At 45.7% G+C, this 16,576-nt stretch overlaps 1 protein-coding gene across 1 annotated transcript; it reads right to left on the bottom strand.

The window, feature by feature from the left end:
• Positions 1-3,054: 3,054 nt before the first annotated feature.
• On the bottom strand, positions 3,055-16,110 carry LOC149257681 (uncharacterized). Its single transcript, XM_089382466.1, has 2 exons — positions 14,889-16,110; positions 3,055-3,404 (listed from the first exon to the last, which is right to left on the bottom strand). The coding sequence occupies exons 1-2, from the start codon at positions 16,108-16,110 to the stop codon at positions 3,055-3,057; spliced, it is 1,572 nt and encodes a 523-aa protein (XP_089238592.1).
• Positions 16,111-16,576: the final 466 nt, after the last annotated feature.

The following is a 16,576-nucleotide window of genomic DNA, read 5'->3' as shown; positions in this document are numbered from 1 at the left end:
ACCGCCGAAGAGGCTGCTCTCGCATATGACCGCGCTGCCTTCAAGATGCGGGGAGCCAGGGCTCTCGTTAACTTCCCCCTCGCTCTCAATTCCAGTACAGAAAATGAAAAACGGTTTACCTAAATTTTGATTTCTTGTATGATTTTTGGAGCATCAATTTGCCATCAAAATCATATTTGTTGGATTCATTAAATTTCTTCATTTTTTTGGGTGGAGCTTTACTTATCTAGATCACTTTTGACATAGAAAGTTTGATATTCTTGTCTAGACAAGAATGGTTATTTCTCTGATCCTATTGTTGTGATGTTATTTTTTTTTGTTTTCAGAAGAAAAAATACCTTGTCTTTTATATATAAAAGAGAGTTCATATATATAGTTCTTAATCTAATGAAGTTCTGTTCTTCTTGTTCTTGTACAGGTTTAGTCTTTTCAGCTCTATGCAGCCTAAAAACCAAGCAATATCTATTAATTACATTCTGTCAGAATAGACTTTCAATAGAATTATAGCATTTTACAAGCATGAACAGTCCTTTCAAAAGCATATTAAGTATTCAAAACCAAAGTTTAGTAAAATTAGAAGATTAAAGCTGACCCTATTGTCATAAATGTATGAAGCTAATGAAATGACCCCAGGGGTTTCTGTCACACCTATTTTAGAATGCATATCTGCAACATGGTTTTGCTCCCGTGTAAATAAAATGTGCTGAAAAAAAACCACTAGAGATCGAATGAGTTTTTTGTTATTTATCTGATCCTATTGTTATTGTTAATAAGTTTCTAGAACTTTATATTATTTAAGATCCAAATATGATTTTTCACATGATTTTAAATATTTTTACTAAACAAGGGAATTGGAGGATTTCATAACTTTAAAGCTCTACTGCATAACGAAGCGGTACGGATTCTTATCAAATACTAAGTATTAAGTGTATCTCTAGGCCGGGCTTGTATCTCTTTTCGAGTTTCCAGGTCAATATCCTTTGGAAAAAATCCCTTCTGTCAATAGCGGTAATTAAAATGCATCCATTTTACTCTTACTAAATACACAACTTTTAAATATATCTTATTAATTGGTATAGTTGATATCAAAAAAAATAATTACATAATCAAGAACTAAATACATCTGTGATATCATTTTGAACTTGTTTAAAGTAGTCAATGTAGTCTTTATATTTTTAAAAATAATAAATAACAAAAATGTAAAGATAAATTTGGAAGTCTAAGTTAAATTAGATTTTTGAGCCCAATGGCTCATTCTATAGTTCATTATGAAAGATGTGTAAATATATTTGTATTCAATTCGGAGTTTTTTTTTTGCTAAGTATGATTAATCTATTATTTACAAAAAAGAGTATTGTTACATCGATTGAGCAAAGAAAGCCATCATGCCTGAGAGATAGGCCGTTTGAGCATAAGTCAAAAACTGGGAGTTGGACGAGATATCCTGTGCAGGGGAATCAGAGAGATACAAACAACTGGTGAACACAACAGAAACTAGACAATAGACCCGACACAAGAACATAGATAGAATTTGACAAACAGAGCCAAAAGGAACCTTTTCCTCCTTTCCACTGGGCTTCAAAAACTGATGGACAGCTGAAACATAAGTTTACTAGTCGGGTGACTCCTCCACAATCCTGCACCATCCCTTTTCCTATTCCTGCCTGTCCGGCTGAGCACGAGCAACTGGCACTATATTGACGGTGCTAGCTGGCTGAGATGTCCCGTGTTGCATATCAGTAGAAGGCCTCGGAGAGTTGGGATTTTGATCTTCCTCAATGTGAGGCAAAGGGGCACTGGGCTCGCCCTCTTCTTGGGCTTCTTCTAAGAAGAGAACAGAGACATTAGCCATAATCCGAGGGCGATTGAGAGAACAATTGAACGAGAATATAGCTGAGCCAAAGGACGGTGAATTGGAGGAGTCCGGAGAGCTTGGGTCCAGGTATTGACTTGGTCTTAGAATGCTCTTTGTTCCCAGAGAAGGAGGAGCCTGCCCCATGGAGCCAGACCCGACAGAAGGGCGAGAAGGATTGCCCCGGCCGGAGCCTCTACGGCTGAGCATGCGCTGGCGGGGTCTCGACATAGCGAACAAAAAAGCTCGAACAACAAAGTTGAAATCTCCTTCAGTGGAAATTCCACGACTAGCAATGAGAATTCCACGAACACCATAGGTGTTGCCGCCAACAGCTCAGGGGAAATTACGCACCGTGAGCCCTATGGAGAGTGGCTGTGCTTCCACTGCCTCAGGCGCAATCCGAAGACAGCAACCGGAGAGTGAACCCCCCAAGCCCAATCTGTATCAGAACTCTGAATCATCCCAAGCAGAATGAAACACAGTAGCATGTTGCTGAAGCTGAAGCTATTAAATACGCGAGTGCCACCCCCTCGATCCTCACCCGCCATTACTATGGCAATCAAGATCGTTGCAGGTAGAGATCCTCCAGTGCAAGCGAAACTGAACAACGATTTAATGTCTAGACCAAACAAAAACTCTACCATAATGTTAATCACCTGCGTGTTCATAACCTTCCACATGATATTCTGTCCGGCGACCATGCTGGACAGGTGCCTTCCATGCTGCGCCCTCCTCCGTCCCATCACAGTTAAAGCATTACAGATCACCCACATCCGGGGGTGTAGCTTCTTCTTGAACCAGCTGATTGCATTCCTGTATTTTATCATTGTTCGGAATTATGTTTATTAGTCCTGTGAGTAAGGCGAGATTGCTTTCTACCCCCACATTGGCTAGGATGTCGGCGACTTTGTTGCCATCCCTCTTAACATGACTGAAGATTATTGCTCTGTTGTTAAGAATCTTGAGTTCTATTGCTTCTAATCTGGCCTCCAGTCTCCAACTCGTAGCAATCTTGCTAGCATGAGAACCATTGAGGAGTTGTTTGACCATATTGATAAGGAGTAGAGAGTCTCCCTCTACCTCCAGAGGATGGTAATTGTGTGTTCTTGCTAAGAGGAGACCTTGCCATAAGCCTTCCATTTCCGCCTAGTTGTTGGTGTCCCAACCAATATTTCAAAAGTAAATCAGTTGAGGCTTTCCTACATGATTCCTGAATATCCACCATAGCCTGCTTTTCCAGGGTTACCCTTTGAGGCTCCATCAAAATTGAGCTTAAAAGTGTGCTTTGGAGGAGCTGTCCATGAATCTCTGTTTGAATTGATGGTTGCTAGGGCATTGTTGAGAGTTACATTAGGGAGTTGTATATTCCAGTTTTCCCAAATGGCTCTCTCACTGTCGATTGAGGGAAGGTCGTCCTTAGTCCAGGTATGTATCAGCAGAGTTTCTTTGAGGTTTGAGCAGAATCTACTCCATATGTTTTCTAAAGGAGAACTTTGATCTTTGAATATACGTTTGTTCCTTTCTTTCCAAATTCCCCAAACTAGCAGACCTGGAATTATTTTCCATAGATGGTTAAGAATTCCACTCTTGAATGGTTTCTTTTGCCATTGACGCAGAGTATTTATGATGTCCTCTGCCACTCTACATCTTCTCTGACATCTGAAGCTTACCTTCTCCCATAACTGATTTGATTCGGATTTAAGCAGGAACGCAATAGATTACAGAGATAACCATAAATACAGAGATGCGATAACCATAAAAATAGAGATGCAGCGGAAATAATACTTCATTTCACTAATGGAGAATACTGAAATATGCTTACAAATAGAAATGACCCAGCTAGGGCGATGGTAGCTTATCTCTGAGAAGAGATGTGTCGGCTACATGCCTCTGAACTGTTCCGAACTGTCTTTACAATGAGGCTCGAAGGCCTATTTATTATTGAGAAACAATGGAAAACCCTTAACATTCCAAAACCTAACCCTAGAAGATGAAAACGCCAAACTATGGGCCCCGTTTGGGTAAATTGGTACATCAACTTCCCGGGGTCGTAACTTTGGCATACGATCTCCGTTTTACACGCATGATAGCCCGTTGAAAAGATCTTTCTGAGGACTATAACGCAAACAACGATTTTTTATCTAAAAAATCGCAGGGAGCGGGATTTCCCAAAAAACGTCGTTTAGGGCCTAAAAACGGCTCCGGAAGTTTAGGACCCGAAAACTGCTAAAAATAGTAAATTGTGCTATAATTAAGGAAACTGAAAATGTCAAGAGGGACAATGGTGGGGGTCTAGGTGAACTTGGCAGGTGGCCACCAATATCCACCTGGATCATTCCTCCCCCCTTAGGAAGCAATGGTCCCCATTGCGTTGAGTTCCTCCATGATATGGGGAAACTTTTGCTGAACTTGGTCCCTGGTGAGCCACTTGCCATTGTGAAGGAGTTGGCCTGCTTTGACAACTCGATACAGTTGAATATTCTGTCGGCGAGTATTCTTGATCTGTGTGTCCATGATTCGATCAGTTGCAGCTTGTTCCATGCAATCTGGATTTAATTCTGTGGGGGTGAGCTGTTCTGCAATGTCGGATGTATTTAGCAATGGTGGAAAGTATGGCCGAAGACGGTCCACGTTGAACACTGGGTGCAGGCCAAGGAATGGGGGAATGCTGAGTTCAAATGCATTGTCTCCCACAGCCTTAGTAATGGTGTAGGGACCATATCGGAGTGGTCTCAGTTTCTGATAGGCTCCAGTAAGGCGTTCCTTTTGTAAATGCAACCAGACTTTGTCACCCACCTGGAACTTGTGTGGCACTCGATGTTGATCATGTCGCTGCTTGAACTTGGCATTTGATTTCTCCAGAATGTCATGGACCTGCTGGCGAATATGTTGGATGTGCTCAATGAAGCTGGTCGCCTTGTTTGTTTCAGACTGGACATGAGCAGAATCTGCGTGAGTAGCTGCAAATGGCATGGCCACATCAATGGGGTATAATGGCTGGAATCCCAAGCCCACCTGAAAAGGGCTATGGCCAGTGGAGCTGTGAAGAGCTCGGTTGTAGCTGTGCTGAACATAGGGGAGGCTCTCATCCCATGTGCGTGGATGCTTTGAGTTGTACATGCGCAGAATGTGTACAATCATCCTATTGACAACCTCTGTCTGGCCATCAGTTTGAGGATGGAAGGCGGTGGACTTAGTGAGTTTGGTGTCCAGCATTGACCAGAGACTGGACCAAAATGTACTGAGGAACCGACTGTCCCGATCTGAGATGATAGACTGTGGAATCCCAAAGTGCACCCAAACTCGTTCAAAGAAGAGTTTAGCAGTGGCTTCTGCTGTGATGTTCTTCTTGCAGGCCGCCATGATGGCCATCTTCGAGAACCTGTCGACGACTACAAAAACACAGTCATTTCCATGCTTAGTGGAAGGAAGGCCAGACATGTAATCCATGGAGATGGATTCCCAAGGTTGGCTAGGGGTAGGCAGTGGGGTATAGAGGCCTTGCTTCTTGATGGTCGGTTTGGCAATGGCACAGGCAGTACATGATCTGATGTACTTCCCAACATCCTGTCGAAGATTCGGCCAATAGAAATACTTTTGCAGCACTGCCACTGTTTTCTCGACCCAGAAATGACCAGCAACTCGACTATAGTGTGCTTCCCAAATCATCTTGGCACGCTCGCTTGAAGGAACACAAAGGTGACCCAAGTGGCATAACAGGTCGTCCTGGAGGTGAAAATCTGGAACATGCTGACCCTCCAAGAGGTTTTGGTATGTGTGGCCGAATTCCGGGTCGCTTTTGTAGAGTAGTGGCCAATCAGAAGTCTCATGCCCACAAGAGTTGAGGACGGTGGTTAACGCCATGATCGGTGGTCGGCTGAGGCAATCTGCAACATTATTAGTGCTGCCCTTCTTATACTTGATATTCAAATGGAACTGTTGCAGGTATGTGGACCACTTCTGATGGCGATCATTCTGCAATTTCCCTTGGGTCTGTATGAACTGTAGGGGTCGGTGGTCTGTGTGGATGACCGTTTCCTTCCCCAAAATGTAGTGCTTCCATTGCCGACAAGCCTGTACAATGGAATACATCTCTTTATCATAAGTGGGATACTTCCGGACCGTGTCTGAAAGTGTTTCACTGTGATATGCCACAGGATGCCCGTGTTGAGTAAGGACTGCCCCAATAGCATAGTCAGAGGCATCTGTCTCGACCTCAAATGGTTGTTGTAAATCTGGTAAAGCGAGCACTGGTGCTGTGCAGAGGCGATCTTTCAACTCTATGAATGCCTTCTGTTGAGATTCAGACCAAAAGAATTTTGCCTTCACCCCGCCCTTGGTGACTTGACTCAAAGGCCAAGTGATATGAGAAAAACCCAACACGAACCTGCGGTAGAAGTTGGCAAGACCTAGAAAGCTGCGGAGCTCTGTCAAAGTGGTCGGAGGTGGCCAATCCCGAATGACTTTGATCTTGGCTGGATCCACATGCACCCCCTGTTCATTAATAATGTATCCCAGATACTGAACCTGGGTCATGCCAAAAGTGCATTTCTCCAAATTGGCACATAGCTTGTGTTGCCGCAGTGTTTGGAGAACCTGTCGGATGTGGTGGAGGTGCTCTTCCCAACTCTGGCTGACGATCAGAATGTCATCCAAGTATACCACTACAAATGAGTTGGTGTATGGCCGCAAGATGTCATCCATTAGCCTCATGAAGGTTGCAGGAGCATTTGTCAACCCGAAAGGCATAACCAACCATTCGAAAAGGCCCTCTTTGGCTTTGAAGGCAGTCTTCCACACATCAGAGGGTTCGATTGGTACCTGGTGATATCCTGACTTCAGATCAATCTTGCTGAAATATTTTGCCCCCTTTAGTTGGTCTAGGAGGTCATCAATCCGCGGGATCGGGTACCTATTACGGACAGTGATCTTGTTCAGCGCTCGATAGTCAATACAGAGTCTCCAAGTCCCATCCTTCTTCTGTACCAACACAATTGGGCTCCCGCAAGGCGATGAACTCGGACGGATGTGGCCTTTTTGCAGAAGCTCCTGAATCTGCCTCTTGATTTCATCGTTCTCCAGAACGGAGCGCCGATAAATTGGTCCATTGGGTAAGGGTGCACCTGGGGTCAGATCGATGGAGTGCTTGACCTAACAGTGCAGAGGAACCCCTACGGGGGAGGTGAAGATGTCCTCGTACTCCTCCACGACCTTGTCCATCTGTAGTTGTCGTGCAGAGGGGCCCTGTCTGGAGGTTGTGGCCACCGTCTTCTTCTTTCCTTGAGGGCATATCATCAGGAAAACAAATTTTCCAGTTTTGGAAATGAGCTTACTGCATTGTTTTGCAGTAATCAAAGAGATGGCAGTAGGCGGTGCTACCTCTGGTATCCTGTACAACTGATTTCCCAAAGTAATAATAACAGCACGGGGCCTTGATTCATACACAGCATGTCGCTTCCACAAGTATGGTTGTCCTAATAATACATCACAAACTTCAAGCGGAGCAATGTCACACAATACCTCATCTGTGAAGGGCTTGATGTTGTATGGAAGGCGACACTGTTGGCTCACGCGAAGATCCCGTCCTTGGTGCAGCCACCCGATAGTGTACGGTTGTGGATGTGCTGTGGTCGGTAAGCCCAACTGCTTCACGAGCTCTGCCGAAATGAGGTTCTTTTGGCTCCCTCTATCGACAATGAACTGTAGTGGGGAGCCCCTTACCCACATCTGGGAGTGGAAGAGACGCTCCTCCTCCTCTGGATCTTCGGGTTCATTTTTCTGGATCTTGGCAGTAGCAACAGTGGCGTTGGGATCCGCATCAATGATCTGCTTCCCTTTGTCATTCCCCTTGTCTGTTTCTGACTCAGAGTCGGAACATGCATCTGATTCTGAAACCTTTAGTTCGGCCATCAGTGACTGCTTGGCCCGACACTCACTTGTGTTGTGAGTGGAGCTCTTATGGAACTCACACCATTTTCCCGTGTCCTTTTTCGGCTTTGCGGCACTGTTCTTTGCTTGTAGCTTTTGCGGGTTGTCTTGGGCTGCCCCGCCTTGGCTTTGTCCCTTGTTCTGTGGTTTAGGAGCACCTTTCCCTTGCTTTGGATTTGTAGATCCAAAGTCTCGCTTCTTTTGTTTAAACTTCTGCTCGATCTTGACGGCATATCGGTATGCTATGCCGAGCGATGAGATGTTCAGGAATTCCATTTCTTCCTGGATGTACTTGTGCAGGCAACCGCGGTATTTGAGTATCAGATGCTGCTCCGAATCCTTGATACCCAACTTCGTGCGAAGGGTATGGAAAAGATTGGTGAACTCTGGCACATCTTGATCCCTTCCCTGCCGCAGCGTGGTCCACTTTATGTATTCATCCTCATAGCTTCCAACAGGGTAGTATTGCTCCTTGATGGCATCTCGGAATGAATTCCAGGTGGGTGCGGCTGAGAATAGCGAGCCTGTAGTTTCATCCCTCTGCTCGCAGTAGGTCTCCCACCAGTCCTTGACGTGGGGGGCTGCTTTGAGAAGAGCGAAAACAATCTTTTCCCGACTTGAAAATTCATGAACAGAAAAATACCCATCTAGCAGATTTAACCATTTATCTATGGCATCTGCGTCTATTTGACCCTCAAAGATGGGGATTTCAAAATTAACTTGTACCTTAAACGGTGTGGCGTTTCCAGAGTAGCTGCTGGAAGCTGATGCGTCACCTTTGGGTAGCCGCTGAAGGATTTGGGCAAAGTTGTCCATCATCGCGTTCCGTTGTCGCTCGAGGGCTTCTTCGAGCAAGATTTTGATGGGATCTCCTGCTCCCTCGTCTTTCTTCTTATCCGCCATGGGAGGCCGTCGAGATTTGCGAGGCTGGTCTTGCAAGGGTTCAACCAGCTCAAGCCCTAACTCCTTATATCCCGACCTCGTTGGGGACATGCAAAGAAAAACAGAGAAAAAGCAGACCGCTCTGATACCACTGATCCGGATTTAAGCAGGAACGCAATAGATTACAGAGATAACCATAAATACAGAGATGCGATAACCATAAAAATAGAGATGCAGCGGAAATAATACTTCATTTCACTAATGGAGAATACTGAAATATGCTTACAAATAGAAATGACCCAGCTAGGGCGATGGTAGCTTATCTCTGAGAAGAGATGTGTCGGCTACATGCCTCTTAACTGTTCCGAACTGTCTTTACAATGAGGCTCGAAGGCCTATTTATTATTGAGAAACAATGGAAAACCCTTAACATTCCAAAACCTAACCCTAGAAGATGAAAACGCCAAACTATGGGCCCCGTTTGGGTAAATTGGTACATCAACTTCCTGGGGTCGTAACTTTGGCATACGATCTCCGTTTTACACGCATGATAGCCCGTTGAAAAGATCTTTCTGAGGACTATAACGCAAACAACGATTTTTTATCTAAAAAATCGCAGGGAGCGGGATTTCCCAAAAAACGTCGTTTAGGGCCTCAAAACGGCTCCGGAAGTTTAGGACCCGAAAACTGCTAAAAATAGTAAATTGTGCTATAATTAAGGAAACTGAAAATGTCAAGAGGGACAATGGTGGGGGTCTAGGTGGACTTGGCAGGTGGCCACCAATATCCACCTGGATCATTCCTCCCCCCTTAGGAAGCAATGGTCCCCATTGCGTTGAGTTCCTCCATGAGATGGGGAAACTTTTGCTGAACTTGGTCCCTGGTGAGCCACTTGCCATTGTGAAGGAGTTGGCCTGCTTTGACAACTCGATACAGTTGAATATTCTGTCGGCGAGTATTCTTGATCTGTGTGTCCATGATTCGATCAGTTGCAGCTTGTTCCATGCAATCTGGATTTAATTCTGTGGGGGTGAGCTGTTCTGCAATGTCGGATGTATCTAGCAATGGTGGAAAGTATGGCCGAAGGCGGTCCACATTGAACACTGGGTGCAGGCCAATGAATGGGGGAATGCTGAGTTCAAATGCATTGTCTCCCACAGCCTTAGTAATGGTGTAGGGACCATATCGGAGTGGTCTCAGTTTCTGATAGGCTCCAGTAAGGCGTTCCTTTTGTAAATGCAACCAGACTTTGTCACCCACCTGGAACTTGTGTGGCACTCGATGTTGATCATGTCGCTGCTTGAACTTGGCATTTGATTTCTCCAGAATGTCATGGACCTGCTGGCGAATATGTTGGATGTGCTCAATGAAGCTGGTCGCCTTGTTTGTTTCAGACTGGACATGAGCAGAATCTGCGTGAGTAGCTGCAAATGGCATGGCCACATCAATGGGGTATAATGGCTGGAATCCCAAGCCCACCTGAAAAGGGCTATGGCCAGTGGAGCTGTGAAGAGCTCGGTTGTAGCTGTGCTGAACATAGGGGAGGCTCTCGTCCCATGTGCGTGGATGCTTTGAGTTGTACATGCGCAGAATGTGTACAATCATCCTATTGAAAACCTCTGTCTGGCCATCAGTTTGAGGATGGAAGGCGGTGGACTTAGTGAGTTTGGTGTCCAGCATTGACCAGAGACTGGACCAAAATGTACTGAGGAACCGACTGTCCCGATCTGAGATGATAGACTGTGGAATCCCAAAGTGCACCCAAACTCGTTCAAAGAAGAGTTTAGCAGTGGCTTCTGCTGTGATGTTCTTCTTGCAGGCCGCCATGATGGCCATCTTCGAGAACCTGTCGACGACTACAAAAACACAGTCATTTCCATGCTTAGTGGAAGGAAGGCCAGACATGTAATCCATGGAGATGGATTCCCAAGGTTGGCTAGGGGTAGGCAGTGGGGTATAGAGGCCTTGCTTCTTGATGGTCGGTTTGGCAATGGCACAGGCAGTACATGATCTGATGTACTTCCCAACATCCTGTCGAAGATTCTGCCAATAGAAATACTTTTGCAGCACTGCCACTGTTTTCTCGACCCCGAAATGACCAGCAACTCGACTATAGTGTGCTTCCCAAATCATCTTGGCACGCTCGCTTGAAGGAACACAAAGGTGACCCAAGTGGCATAACAGGTCGTCCTGGAGGTGAAAATCTGGAACATGCTGACCCTCCAAGAGGTTCTGGTATGTGTGGCCGAATTCCGGGTCGCTTTTGTAGAGTAGTGGCCAATCAGAAGTCTCATGCCCACAAGAGTTGAGGACGGTGGTTAACGCCATGATCGGTGGTCGACTGAGGCAATCTGCAACATTATTAGTGCTGCCCTTCTTATACTTGATATTCAAATGGAACTGTTGCAGGTATGTGGACCACTTCTGATGGCGATCATTCTGCAATTTCCCTTGGGTCTGTATGAACTGTAGGGGTCGGTGGTCTGTGTGGATGACCGTTTCCTTCCCCAAAATGTAGTGCTTCCATTGCCGACAAGCCTGTACAATGGAATACATCTCTTTATCATAAGTGGGATACTTCCGGACCGTGTCTGAAAGTGTTTCACTGTGATATGCCACAGGATGCCCGTGTTGAGTAAGGACTGCCCCAATAGCATAGTCAGAGGCATCTGTCTCGACCTCAAATGGTTGTTGTAAATCTGGTAAAGCGAGCACTGGTGCTGTGCAGAGGCGATCTTTCAACTCTATGAATGCCTTCTGTTGAGATTCAGACCAAAAGAATTTTGCCTTCACCCCGCCCTTGGTGACTTGACTCAAAGGCCAAGTGATATGAGAAAAACCCAACACGAACCTGCGGTAGAAGTTGGCAAGACCTAGAAAGCTGCGGAGCTCTGTCAAAGTGGTCGGAGGTGGCCAATCCCGAATGACTTTGATCTTGGCTGGATCCACATGCACCCCCTGTTCATTAATAATGTATCCCAGATACTGAACCTGGGTCATGCCAAAAGTGCATTTCTCCAAATTGGCACATAGCTTGTGTTGCCGCAGTGTTTGGAGAACCTGTCGGATGTGGTGGAGGTGCTCTTCCCAACTCTGGCTGACGATCAGAATGTCATCCAAGTATACCACTACAAATGAGTTGGTGTATGGCCGCAAGATGTCATCCATTAGCCTCATGAAGGTTGCAGGAGCATTTGTCAACCCGAAAGGCATAACCAACCATTCGAAAAGGCCCTCTTTGGCTTTGAAGGCAGTCTTCCACACATCAGAGGGTTCGATTGGTACCTGGTGATATCCTGACTTCAGATCAATCTTGCTGAAATATTTTGCCCCCTTTAGTTGGTCTAGGAGGTCATCAATCCGCGGGATCGGGTACCTATTACGGACAGTGATCTTGTTCAGCGCTCGATAGTCAATACAGAGTCTCCAAGTCCCATCCTTCTTCTGTACCAACACAATTGGGCTCCCGCAAGGCGATGAACTCGGACGGATGTGGCCTTTTTGCAGAAGCTCCTGAATCTGCCTCTTGATTTCATCGTTCTCCAGAACGGAGCGCCGATAAATTGGTCCATTGGGTAAGGGTGCACCTGGGGTCAGATCGATGGAGTGCTTGACCTAACAGTGCAGAGGAACCCCTACGGGGGAGGTGAAGATGTCCTCGTACTCCTCCACGACCTTGTCCATCTGTAGTTGTCGTGCAGAGGGGCCCTGTCTGGAGGTTGTGGCCACCGTCTTCTTCTTTCCTTGAGGGCATATCATCAGGAAAACAAATTTTCCAGTTTTGGAAATGAGCTTACTGCATTGTTTTGCAGTAATCAAAGAGATGGCAGTAGGCGGTGCTACCTCTGGTATCCTGTACAACTGATTTCCCAAAGTAATAATAACAGCACGGGGCCTTGATTCATACACAGCATGTCGCTTCCACAAGTATGGTTGTCCTAATAATACATCACAAACTTCAAGCGGAGCAATGTCACACAATACCTCATCTGTGAAGGGCTTGATGTTGTATGGAAGGCGACACTGTTGGCTCACGCGAAGATCCCGTCCTTGGTGCAGCCACCCGATAGTGTACGGTTGTGGATGTGCTGTGGTCGGTAAGCCCAACTGCTTCACGAGCTCTGCCGAAATGAGGTTCTTTTGGCTCCCTCTATCGACAATGAACTGTAGTGGGGAGCCCCTTACCCACATCTGGGAGTGGAAGAGACGCTCCTCCTCCTCTGGATCTTCGGGTTCATTTTTCTGGATCTTGGCAGTAGCAACAGTGGCGTTGGGATCCGCATCAATGATCTGCTTCCCTTTGTCATTCCCCTTGTCTGTTTCTGACTCAGAGTCGGAACATGCATCTGATTCTGAAACCTTTAGTTCGGCCATCAGTGACTGCTTGGCCCGACACTCACTTGTGTTGTGAGTGGAGCTCTTATGGAACTCACACCATTTTCCCGTGTCCTTTTTCGGCTTTGCGGCACTGTTCTTTGCTTGTAGCTTTTGCGGGTTGTCTTGGGCTGCCCCGCCTTGGCTTTGTCCCTTGTTTTGTGGTTTAGGAGCACCTTTCCCTTGCTTTGGATTTGTAGATCCAAAGTCTCGCTTCTTTTGTTTAAACTTCTGCTCGATCTTGACGGCATATCGGTATGCTATGCCGAGCGATGAGATGTTCAGGAATTCCATTTCTTCCTGGATGTACTTGTGCAGGCAACCGCGGTATTTGAGTATCAGATGCTGCTCCGAATCCTTGATACCCAACTTCGTGCGAAGGGTATGGAAAAGATTGGTGAACTCTGGCACATCTTGATCCCTTCCCTGCCGCAGCGTGGTCCACTTTATGTATTCATCCTCATAGCTTCCAACAGGGTAGTATTGCTCCTTGATGGCATCTCGGAATGAATTCCAGGTGGGTGCGGCTGAGAATAGCGAGCCTGTAGTTTCATCCTTCTGCTCGCAGTAGGTCTCCCACCAGTCCTTGACGTGGGGGGCTGCTTTGAGAAGAGCGAAAACAATCTTTTCCCGACTTGAAAATTCATGAACAGAAAAATACCCATCTAGCAGATTTAACCATTTATCTATGGCATCTGCGTCTATTTGACCCTCAAAGATGGGGATTTCAAAATTAACTTGTACCTTAAACGGTGTGGCGTTTCCAGAGTAGCTGCTGGAAGCTGATGCGTCACCTTTGGGTAGCCGCTGAAGGATTTGGGCAAAGTTGTCCATCATCGCGTTCCGTTGTCGCTCGAGGGCTTCTTCGAGCAAGATTTTGATGGGATCTCCTGCTCCCTCGTCTTTCTTCTTATCCGCCATGGGAGGCCGTCGAGATTTGCGAGGCTGGTCTTGCAAGGGTTCAACCAGCTCAAGCCCTAACTCCTTATATCCCGACCTCGTTGGGGACATGCAAAGAAAAACAGAGAAAAAGCAGACCGCTCTGATACCACTGATCCGGATTTAAGCAGGAACGCAATAGATTACAGAGATAACCATAAATACAGAGATGCGATAACCATAAAAATAGAGATGCAGCGGAAATAATACTTCATTTCACTAATGGAGAATACTGAAATATGCTTACAAATAGAAATGACCCAGCTAGGGCGATGGTAGCTTATCTCTGAGAAGAGATGTGTCGGCTACATGCCTCTTAACTGTTCCGAACTGTCTTTACAATGAGGCTCGAAGGCCTATTTATTATTGAGAAACAATGGAAAACCCTTAACATTCCAAAACCTAACCCTAGAAGATGAAAACGCCAAACTATGGGCCCCGTTTGGGTAAATTGGTACATCAACTTCCGGGGTCGTAACTTTGGCATACGATCTCCGTTTTACACGCATGATAGCCCGAGGACTATAACGCAAACAACGATTTTTTATCTAAAAAATCGCACAAGCGGGATTTCCCAAAAAACGTCGTTTAGGGCCTCAAAACGGCTCCGGAAGTTTAGGACCCGAAAACTGCTAAAAATAGTAAATTGTGCTATAATTAAGGAAACTGAAAATGTCAAGAGGGACAATGGTGGGGGTCTAGGTGGACTTGGCAGGTGGCCACCAATATCCACCTGGATCATGATTGGCCATAGCGCAAGAGTCAAACAAGTGCTGAAGGGTTTCCTCCTGGGCTTTGCAGTTGACACACATTGAGGGACCATGGTAATTTCTTCTCCTTAGCCTATCCCATGTTAGAATTTTCTGATGTCCAACCAGCCAAAGAAAGAGAGATACTTTAGGCCAGATACCTGAATCCCAAATTTTTCCCCAGAGGAGATCGAGGGGAGACGGGTTGGAGTTGATTAATTTGTAAGCTTCGGAAGTTGTAAAGGTTCCTTTTGGCCTATATCCCCATCTTAGTATGTCTTTGCCTTCTGAATGTCGTATGCGTCGATTTTGGAGCTCCCGTTCCAGACTCTCCCTGAAAGGGCGATCCACATTCCTTATTAACCTGTCACTTTGAATCCATTGCATGTATCCTTGCGCATTCTCTTGGGCCCAGTGTTGTCTAATTATTTGCTGTTGTTGCTCCTCCCTGATGTATGATGGAAGAGGGTGGAAAGTGCTACTGAGCTTTGGCATTTGGTTCCAGGCATCAGTCCAGAATCGTGTTGTTTCACCATTTCTTACTTCCCAAAAGCTATGGTGTTGTATCAACATGTAAATTTGCTTGGCCGCATTCCATATGAGGGAGCCTTTTGCATTGGGAATAAGTCTTATGAGCTCCTTTTGTGGTATGCGATTTGCATATTTGGCTGTCCAGATTATGGCCCAAGGTTTGCCAGTGTTGGAGAGCCACTGCCACCAGAGTTTGGCACACATTATCGCATTGCTTTGATTGGGATCTCGCAATCCAATGCCTCCCTTTTCTTTAGGCATACATGCAGTTGTCCAATTTACCAGAGCCCATTTGAGATTGGTAGTTGTGTTCCCCCATAGGAAGTTACGTTGAAGATCCTTTATTCGTTTTATAACCCATTTGGGCGCTGCTAGAATTGAAAACAGGTAGAGCGGCATAGCCTGAAGCACAACCTTTATGAGCACCACTCGGCTAGCAATGTTAAGAGTTCGATGCATCCAAAGATTGAGACGAGAATCCAGCTTCTCAATTAAGGTGCGCCAGGTGGAATGCTTGATGGTTGAGTCAATTAGGGAGGCTCCAAGATATTTAGAAGGGAGAGAATCAATGGGGAAACCCAAAATGCAGGTTATTGCATGCTGCACCACAGGGGCTGTATGAAAGAAAACGATTTGAGATTTGGCATTGTTAATGTTGGTGCCTGAGGCTTCAGAGAAGTCGTTGAGAAGAGATTTGAATAGGGAGGCTTCCTGAACCGAAGGGTAGCCAAAAAACATATTATCATCAACAAACTGCTGATGGGTTATGGCTGGGGTACCATGGATGGAGAGCCCTTTGAGCTGATGGGAGGCGAGAGCAGATTTGATATCCTGTCCTAATCCTTCAGCCATTAAAACAAAAAGGAAGGGGGAAAGAGGATCACCCTGCCGAATTCCTCTTGAAGGACTGAAGGTTTAGAGGGAATGCCATTCACAAGAATGGAGAAGAAGGAGGAGGATATAAGACTCATAATCCACTGCACCCACATGGGTGAGAATCCATAAGCATTTAACATTTTTTTCATATAAGTCCAACTTAGTTTATCAAATTCTTTTGAGAGATCAAGCTTCAGTATCATACATGCATGTTTGTGATGCTTGAGGAAGTGAATAACTTCATGCGTGAGGATGATTCCATCGAGGATCTGTCGCCCTTCTACATAGCTAGATTGTTCCGGTGATATTAGCAAAGGCAGAAGAGGCTTTAGCCTGTTTGCTACTACTTTAGAGACAACTTTGTAGATGACGTTGCATAGTGCTATAGGGTGAAATTTATTCGGTGTGTTAGAAATCTCTTCCTTTGGGATGAGCGCAATGA

Source organism: Pinus tabuliformis, chromosome 6, assembly GCF_031772625.1.
Source record: "Pinus tabuliformis cultivar Carrire ecotype Pingquan chromosome 6, CPIR1, whole genome shotgun sequence".
Taxonomy (NCBI): Eukaryota; Viridiplantae; Streptophyta; class Pinopsida; order Pinales; family Pinaceae; genus Pinus; species Pinus tabuliformis.
This window is presented reverse-complemented; position numbering and strand designations above follow the sequence as displayed.

Excerpts from the sequence above, each read along its gene's own strand:
- LOC149257681 (XM_089382466.1), bottom strand. The coding sequence starts at position 16,110 with ATGGCTGAAGGATTAGGACAGGATATCAAATCTGCTCTCGCCTCCCAT. Across the intron at positions 3,405-14,888 it reads GGGAAAAATTTGGGATTCAG|GTCTGCTAGTTTGGGGAATT; the intron begins GTATCTGGCCTA and ends AAATAATTCCAG.